The sequence below is a fragment of the Gracilinanus agilis genome, chromosome 5 (assembly GCF_016433145.1).
Source record: "Gracilinanus agilis isolate LMUSP501 chromosome 5, AgileGrace, whole genome shotgun sequence".
Taxonomy (NCBI): Eukaryota; Metazoa; Chordata; class Mammalia; order Didelphimorphia; family Didelphidae; genus Gracilinanus; species Gracilinanus agilis.
The window spans coordinates 49,780,161-49,789,912 of record NC_058134.1 but is presented as its reverse complement, the minus strand read 5'-3'; the positions used below and the strand labels follow the sequence as shown (position 1 = coordinate 49,789,912).

General features: G+C 36.4%; 1 protein-coding gene across 2 annotated transcripts in view; it reads right to left on the bottom strand.

The window, feature by feature from the left end:
* Positions 1 to 4,870: 4,870 nt before the first annotated feature.
* The window catches only part of PEX1 (peroxisomal biogenesis factor 1), a 49,435-nt gene continuing 44,553 nt past the window's right edge, over positions 4,871 to 9,752 (bottom strand). For both annotated transcript variants that reach the window (XM_044677864.1, XM_044677865.1), the window contains 3 exons: positions 7,615 to 7,812; positions 7,042 to 7,172; positions 4,871 to 6,193 (listed from right to left, as the gene is read on the bottom strand). In XM_044677864.1, the coding sequence (XP_044533799.1) occupies positions 6,109 to 6,193; positions 7,042 to 7,172; positions 7,615 to 7,812 (414 nt within the window). In that variant the 3' untranslated portion in view covers positions 4,871 to 6,108. The remainder of the gene's footprint in view (positions 6,194 to 7,041; positions 7,173 to 7,614; positions 7,813 to 9,752) is intronic.

The window sequence follows — 9,752 nt, the reverse complement described above, 5'->3', positions numbered from 1 at the left end:
TTCTGTACATATTTATATGTATGTGTATATACATATACGTGTATATATATATATATATATATATATATATATATATATATAAAAGAATATATGGACTTTTGTATAATTCTTCAATAGGAGTGACTTTTCTGTAAATATATATCTATGTATATAGGTATAAATATAAATATGTATATATATGAAATTGTGTATAATTCTATAAAATATGTTGTGTACATAGTTTTGTTTGCATGCTGTTGTGTTGAGTTTAGTTTTGCATTAAGGTAGGAATAGGTTTTCTTTTCTATTAATAGAATAGCATAGGAAAAGTTAGCAGTTTCTGTAGTGGTAAGATGGTTTGCAGTTTTCCTTTATCCTTAGATAAGAACTGGTTTTGTATTAGATAGTTAAGGTTCAATTTGTTGCTATTTTAAGAGAATTTGCAAGGTAAATATTGTAGTTTTATCTTTAGAATAGAAATTTTCTGTATTAGAATAGGAAAAATTGTGTTATTCTGTTCTTTTGTTATTGCTTTGTTTTGCATTTGGATTCTGTAATTGTAATTTGATTTGCAATATTGCAAAGTTTTCCTTTCTTTTTCTTTTCTATCTTCTTTTCTGTCCAAGGATAGGTAAAGTTTAGTTTAGAAATAGGGATAGTGATAAGAATAGTATAAGATTAAGGAAATAGTTCTATTTTGGGAAAATTATTGGGTTAAGTCATAGAATAGGTATAAGATAATTGCATTAATTTGGGGGAGAAAATAAATTTTCTTCCAAATTTCACATGGGGGGAATATTAATTGGGACGTAGGAGTAATTAGCTTAGTTAGAAATGCAGTGTAGTCAGAGAGTTTTAAGAAGAAGATTTGAGGTACTAGGGTGCTTTAAGAAATTTCTACGGAACCCTAATGAGCCCAGAGATAGAGAATTTTGGGGGGTGCCTTGAGGATGTCATTTGAGTTATAGTTTCTTCTTCTTCTGGGTGGTTGTTCCTGACTTCCTCTTTGAATCAGCCTTGGAGAATGAGTGAAAGATTTATAACATCTAAATCTGATCTAATTTGAAAACCCTGTTTGGATCAGAAGGGGAGTAGCGGTGCAATTATTCAGAACTCTCTGGGGGCCACCAGAGAGCAGCTACCGGAAGTCACAGCCACTGACTCAGACTAACGTCTAAGATCTTTGGCCGCAGGAAAAGAAATATCTCTACCATGTTAAGTAATATTTTGTTTTGAAATTAGGTTAGTAAGATAGTATTATAATTTAGTGTAGATATAAGAATTACTATTTGGTAATCAACAAAGAAATTCCTGTGAGGGAAAGAGGTTGTAGGGAACTTATATAGATTTATTAGTTAATAGAGAATCCCTTATTAATAATTACTTTCCTTTTACTTTCCCTTTATATAATTATTTAATAGTTATGATAAATAAGTTTTTTTTAAATATAACTGGCCTGAAAAGATTTTTCCACAACTGCCTGGCAGCCATTTTTTCAATTGACAAATTGAGAACCTGTCCATACCTGATACAAATATCGCTATCATCAATATACCAATAACGAAAAGGGTTAATACCCTTTTCAACAAGCCTCAGTCAGGATCACACAGGATCTGGCAGCCTCCACAAAAGACTTGGAATATGATATTCCAGAAGGCAAGGGAACTGGGTTTACAACCAAGAATTAACTACCCAGAAAAACTGACTATATTCTTTAAGGGAAAAGATTGTCATTTAATCAAATAGATTTCCAAGCATTACTAAAGAAAAGATCAGACTTAAAATGAAATTTGAGGTCCAAATACAAAATCCAAGAGAAGCATTAAAAGGTAAATAAGGGCTTCAATAAGGTCAATTATATTCCTACATGGAAAGATGATATCTGTAACTCTTAGAAATTATTATTATCAGAGTAGTTAGAAGTATACATAGAGGGTGTGGTAATAAGCTGTTTAGGATATGTCAAAAGAAAATACTAAAACTGGGAGTGAAAAAGAGGATAATACTAAGAGAAATTGGAAAATAGAAGTAAAATGGAATAAATTATATAACATAAAGAAGCGCGTGGTGGGGAAGAGGGAGGGACCAAGTAATACTTAAATCTTACTCTCATTGGAATTGGCTCAGAAGGGAAGAAGTCAGATCTGCTGGGATATAGAATTGTCTCTTGCCCTATTGAGAAGTAGAAGAGGAATAAGAAATGGGGAGGTGGGGAGGAGTATAATACAAGGGAGAGAGGCTGGGGGTAGTGTACAAAAGGTACTATAGTAAGAGGGGAATTAGAAGGCTGCTGATGAGAACGGGAGTAATACAAGGGAGGGGGAAGGAGGGAGACTGACTAAAAGCAAAAAACACTGGAGGGGAGGGAAAGAGTGAAAGGAGAAAGTTCAGGATTAAAGGAAGAAGTCAAAATGGAGGGGAATACACAGTCAGTAATCATAACTGTGAATATAATTAGAATGATCTCACCCATAAAACAGAAGTGAATAGCAGAGTGGATTAAAGACCAAAATCCAACCATATGTTGTCCACAAGAAACACACATGAGGCAGGTAGATACATACAGGGTAAAGGTAAGAGGCTGGAGCAGAATTTCTTGGGCTGCAGCTGAGATAAAGAAGACCGGAGTAGCAATCATGATCTCTGACAAAGCTAAAGCAAAAATAGATCTGATTACAAGAGATAGGGAAAGGAATTACATCCTGACAAAAGGCAGTCTAAATAATGAAGAATATTGCTACTGTAAGAGCATCCTGGGGTGAGGGGAACCTTTGGAATGTTGAGAAGCTGATTTGAGTGACACAGTCTGAAAGTTGAGCTGAAGGAAAGGATCTTGGGAAAGAGAACCTGAACTGAAGGGGCTTTTGGATCTGGGATCTCAGAGAGAGAGGACGGATGCTTGCCCGCCTGGGGGCTGATCGAGAGCCATCCCAAAGGTCTTTGGACGTCTGTATTCCCAAAGCTTGGTGTTTCCTGACAGCCTCAACCATCCTCCTGAAAGAGATTCAGGTCTCATGCGGTCTGAAGGGGTCAGCGGACTCAGACAGCCCTTGAGCAGGTCCCCGAAGACACTCAACCCTTACCTGCCTTACATCAAAGACCCTGTTGTGTTCTAACATTATAGATTTTAGATTAGGATAAGAAATAGGGGAGGGAAGGTGAATTTCTGGTTCGGCCATTTGGCCGGTGGGGGAGAAGGACCTTTTGGGATCAGAAGTTAGGGACTCCTCGATACCTCTCCTCTCTCCCCACCTTCCACTATTTTAATCATTATTGCAATAAACTTGATTTGCAGTCAGATAAAAGGAGACTTTATTCAGGGGGACACAGAGGGAACAAAGGGTCTGAGAGGCCAGCAGTTCAAGCCAGACTCCGGCTGACCAAGACCCCCTGCTGTGCTGCTTTAAGTAGGGGGGGGGGTGCCTAAAGGGGATCTGGGCTTACCAAGCCTTGGGTCCCACCAACATTAGCTATAAGTAAAGACCCCTCTCAAGCGATCATCGATTGCCCACTCTCTGGTAATCCGTCTTTTACAGAGAATTTCCCTCTTTGTTCCAGTAATAGCGATAGAGAGAGCCGCTCCAGACAGACACACACATCCAAGACTATCTTCCCTTTGCCATCCAAACACCTCTCCAAGTATATAATTATTACACTACTTAACATACATACACCAAATGGCAAATGTGGATTTTAAAATTAATATTCAAATTCTCCAAAGCATATTTATAAAGATTTATTAATATGTTCCCCATCCACCTCACATGGAAGAGAAAGGGTGTGGTAGAGTGAACCCAAATTATATACAGACTGTGTGTAGGAAAGGCAAAAGGAATTGTGGGTAATACAGAAAGGAAGTTTGGGTTATGTAGTTTTAGGGATTCAAGATAATTCTAACTATACACATAGCATCCAGATTTTTAAAGGAGCTAAAGGAGGAAATAGATAGTAAAGCTATACTAGTGAGGGACCTCAACCTTCCCTTGTCAGAACTAGATAAATCAAACAAAAAAAAATAAGAAAGAAGTTAGGGAAGTGAATGAAATGTTAGAAAAATAAGAGCTAATAAATGTCTAGAGAAAATTGAACAGGGATAAAAAGGAATATACCTTCTTTTCAGTAGCACATGGTAAACATACAAGGATTGACCATGTACGAGGGCATAAAAACATTGCAAACAAATGCAGAAAAGCAGAAATAATAAATGCAACTTTTTCAGATAATAACATGATAAAAATTATAATTAATAAGTGTTCATGGAAAAGCAAATTAAAAATTAATTGGAAACTAATCTAATTCTTCAAAACTGGTGAGTCAAACATGGGAGGGAAGGAGTTGTTAACAGTGTTGTAAAGGAACAGAGCTGCAAAAAGTAAAGTGTTGAAACAGGTTTTTTTTTTTTTAAATGCACAGAAGAGAACAGAAAGAAATTCAGGAGGAAACCGAGATAAATATGATGGCTTTAAAATTATGTTGAATTTGTTATCTATGTATTTTTTAAAAGCCAGATTTACTTAGTGGAGATTTTTGGTTTTAGATATAATTCTTTTTTCTGTTCTGTTCTGTTCTGCTGTGTGTGTGTGTGTGTGTGTGTGTGTATAAATTTTTTTGGTGCTTTCTCAGAATAAAATAAAATGTAATTGCATAGAACCCTAAATATACTTCAAAGTACAAAATGCACAGTGTGTTTTTAGTTCTTTCAAGGCTTGCAGAGCACTCCTGAGCCCACCTGGTGAAGCTCCACTGGGCATGAAGGGTTGTTACTGCCCCGTCTACATGGGTGAGGAAAGGGAGGCCCTAGAAAGGCCAAGGCCAGGGGGTGGCTGCCCCAGCAGCCGCCCCCACATGGATCTTGCCTGTCGTAAACCACTTTAACACAGAACAGCCAGGGTGATTTCAAACTCTTTTTTAATGCTTTCCAACTTCATGGATTTTTCCAGTTCTTTACAGACAGCACACGTTGTGATAAATATTCTTGAACAGGAATTCAAAGTTGCACAGAAAACAAAGCCAGACAGCCTTCCCAGCCTTCTGTGAGAGACAGACAGACAGACAGATGGATTCTCCAAATTGGCTGAACAAGGGTCAGTAAAGGGCCTGGGACAGCTGATCTTGAGCACTGGCCTTCAGGGCTCCGGGATGTGTGCTACCCTGGGCAAAGGCATCTCCCTGGATTCAAAGGAAGATGCCAGGAGTCCTGTGGCCCCCAGGAGGGAGCCTCACTACACTGCCCTGACCTTGGCCTCCACTGCTCACACTAAATGCAAGGTTTCTCTAGCTTGGCCTTTGCCAGTGAGGGCCGATCCCAGTGAGGATGGGGCCCTGGACTGCCTGACAAACGAGGTAGAAATGGGACGAGGGGAGAAGCCCAGGCAGCCTCAGAGTTCATCCCCTCTGGCAGTGAAAACCAAGGAGGAGGTGCTGGGAGGCATTTCCTAGACTTTCCTCCTTTTCAAAAAATACTAGGGTGATTTTTCTGCTTCTGAATACTGTGTTTTTGTCTCCTCCTTCTTCAACCATTATGTGGCCATGCTAGATTCAAGATTTTAACAGATGTAGAAAAAATGCCTTTTATAGGTTGAATAGAGATAATTTGCAAATATTTAAAATGCTACCATTACATGGTTCCAATCAATATAAATTGTGTGGAAATGCCACTCTGGTTATCATGAAAAGAATATATTATTTGATGACTATGTATGATGATGGCATTTATTTTCAAAACAGTCCTTTAAATCATGAAATTGGTAGAGAGCAAAACAACAAATTCTCATGAGACAACTGAAGGCGCTGCTAGCAATGATTTCCAAAAAACACATAGCTACAAATTCTAATGTCTTTTCAAAGGGATAAGTAGTTAGATACATCATTCATCCAATATTATTTCAGCAAGTGTTTAATGTTTGTTTACAGGAAATAAAATACAGAATGCAATTTTAGAAATAAATTATTTTTCAATATTAAATAGTAGGTAATCCTGGCCACTATTAACTTCAATATTAACAAATGTCATTATCTTAACTCAATTTGTTAAGTCAAGGAGAAATTTACAGACACCATTTAGAAAACTTCAGTGCAGTGGCCCCCCACTTGTAGATTAAAAAAGAAAATGAAATGAAGAGTACACTTTTACGCTAAAGTTACTTTTTGGCCAGGTCGGAAAGCTGTTCCACTTTGACTTTTCCTCTTCTTTGGGTTTTGAAAGTTGTCATAGCTATAGGGAAAAAACAGAATTAATGCTTTTCAAATATTTTTTCTAATTTACAACAGTGTTACCACTGATAAAACTGGTAACTGTTCAGAATTAGGTCTACATTTTAAATGTTGGAGGTATGAAGTTCTCACACTTTCAAGTGAAAACGCAAACAGAAAGGATTTATTTTTGTGGAAATTTTCAAATATTTCAGAAGTTAACATTTCTGGAAGTTCCACTTCCTCTTTTTTGACCCTTAATCTAAAGGCAGTTAGGTGGCTCAGTGGGTATAAGGCCAGGCCCAGAGATGGAGGTCCTGGGCTCAAATCTGGTATCTGGGTACTTCCTAGCTGGGTGACCCTGAGCAAGTCATTTAACCTCATTTGCCTACATTTTATCATTCTTCTTTCTTAGAACCAATACTTAATATCAATTCTAAGACAGAAAGTAAAGTTTTTTAAAAAAAGACTCATAAGTAATTAAGATAAAAATAATGTCAAAATAGTCCAATTTTATAACTTAGGAAAGAATGACTAAAATTCCCCTTTTGATAACAATACTCCAGAATCTGACTCTTTTTAACAGATGCAGAAAAAAAGCCTTTATAGGTTGAAAAGAGATCATTAAATATCTTAGCAAATATTTAAAATTCTATCATTACATGGTTTGCTATACATACTATTTGACATATGCATGTGTCTACTATGTCCTACCATGTCTCATTTTTTTCCCCTGAATTGGTTTGAAAATATTTTTTTATTTATGTTTTCTGAAATAAACTGATTATATAAAGTACTTCAAATGATTAACTGAATAACTATATTAGAAATGTTGATATCTAAGTTACTAAATAAAAAATTATTACTTACAGATCTGCAAAATTCTTCCAGTCATCTGGACTAATAGATGGTCTTGTGTTACTGAGGGCAGTAATTAAATGAGCCTGGCTAATGGCTAATGTAGTCTTAACTGGTCCTGGCTGAGCAAGGATAACATCTTCCTGGAATAAAAAAAAAAAAAGACAATGACATAAAGCCAAATGAGTGACATAAAAATTTCCAAGATGTTATTTCTATTTATCAATTTCTTCAAAAGACTATATATTCATGCTTTTCCAATATCACAGAATATTAAGATGAGAATTAGAATTGACTTTGGAGATCACCTCAGTTCCCTCATTTTACACATGAGAAAACTCTTCTCTCTTAAAGCCACATAAAAATACTTTGCAAAATATATTATATGACAGGTGTTAAGTTCATGATTAACTGAGTTATTCCTTAATTCCTATGTGATTACTATCATTAGTAATCAAACTACAGGAAAGAAATTTTTAAGTCAAGTAGCCCTGTTAATATATTTAAATTTATACGCCCTCTGTATAAGAGGAAGTAAAATCAAAGCACAAATTCAATATAAACAATAAAGTAAAAAAGCCATACTCCATTTTGGCCTCTGTATCTCTCCTTGATGGCACTGATCTCAGCCTTCATTTGGTCTCTTTGCTCTGGTGTAAGTCCTTGATCACCTTCTTGGGATGACATCCTGAACATTGGGGGGTGTGAAAACATTGGATCTCTCCCAATTACTCCAGCATGATCGTGAGATGTGGAGCTGGGCCCAGAGAGGCATTGAGAGCTCTGCAGAGGTAAGTGGGATGAGAGAAGGAAAAAAAAGATGTAATTATTGACATTTATGACATCTTTCAAGGAAAAAAATAATTTGAACATAACCTGAATATTTCCACAAACAGTACAATTAAGAATGCTTGAAAATACTCATTATCTAGAGATTAGAGCTTTATCCGGGGGGGGGGGGGGGCCAGGAAGAATCTTTGCTATGTAACTAGTTCATAGGTGACAGACCCCATTTTATTAGTCTTTTGTACCCTACACCTTGGATTACTATATTAAAGAACAAATGGATGGATCCACATTAGCTGACCTTTTTTTTTTTTTTACAGTGAATATTTATAGTAAGGTTCATGTATAATCCTATATAATAAACAATAATAAAAACAAAAACAAAACCCAAACTAAGTATGACAATGCTTTTAATCTTATTGGGAATAAAAACTGGTCAAATTTTCAGGATTTGTTTTCTCACGGAAACTGTAACCAGGGGTACGAAAAGTTCTGAATACCACTGTTCATGCCAAGAAATTGTAACAACTGATTTCTCTCTGAAGGAAGTATTAAGTCACTGCTATGCTAACTGAATTAAAAAAAATTTCTTAACATTTAATATGAAATTCTTTTCAGTAGAAAAGATGACACTTCTTATGTTTTTATCTTTCCCCCTGATGCTTACAGACTAAAAGTATTACAGAAAGAACTTTTTGACATCCTGAGTTGTTTGATATGCTATACTAAAACTGATATTAAGTCTAACAAAATCAGTATTTTAAGGAGAGATATTTTCTCTAGAAATTTTTTTAAAAGGTTAAGGATTGGGGGCCAGTAGGTGGCTCAGTGGAGAGACAAATAGGCCTAGAGTTGGGAGGACCTAGGTTCAAAGCTGGTTTCAGACACTTCCTAGCTTTGGCACCCTGGGCAAGTCATTTAACCCCTATTGCCTACCCCTTAGAGCTCTTCTGCCATGGAACTTTAAATATCTAGTATTGATTCTAAGTTGGAAGTACAATTTAAAAAAAAAAGGTTAATGAGAAATAAAGTACGAAACAATACAAAAGAGAAAAAACCAATGTCAGAGACATAAAGAAATCAAAACAACTGAGTTAATGACTCAATTAAATGGCCTTTTGATTTAAAATTATATCACAATGAATGCCAATTAATCAAACAGAATTTTTCCTCTCTAATCATATGATGCTTTACAAGTATAGCTGTATCAATTTACTTGTCTATCCATTACCCTTGCTTTGTATATACTACCTTTGGCTGCTCATGGTCAAGTGGTTTCATTTTTACTTTAAATTTAACCTTTTACATTGTTTATGTTATTCTGAAGAGTCCTCAGCAGAGATTATTTGCCTTTCATTTACTTTTGCTTTTGAATTACAACCTGCTAATCTTTATATCTTTTTTTTTGTTTTTTTGAGCTTATGTCATTTTTTAACATTTATTAATATTCATTTTTAACATGGTTACATGATTCATGCTCCTCTTATCCCCTTCACCCCCCCCGCCTCCCCCGCACTCCCCCCACCCATGGCCGATGCGCATTTCCACTAATTTTGTCATGTGTCCTTGATCAAGACCAATTTCCAATTGTTGGTAGTTGCATTGGTGTGGTAGTTTCGAGTCCACATCCCCAATCATGTCCACCCCGACCCATGCGTTCAAGCAGTTGTTTTTCTTATGTTTCCTCTCCTGCAGTCCTTCCTCTGAATGTGGGTAGCATCTTTACCATAAATCCCTCAGAATTGTCCTGGGTCATTGTATTGCTGCTGGTACAGAAGTCCATTACATTCAATTTTACCACAGTATATCAGTCTCTGTGTACAGAGTTCTTCTGGCTCTGCTCCTTTCGCTCTGCATCACTTCCTGGAGGTCTCTCCAATTTGCATGGAACTTCTCCAGTTTATTATTCCTTTTAGCACAATAGTATTCCATCACCC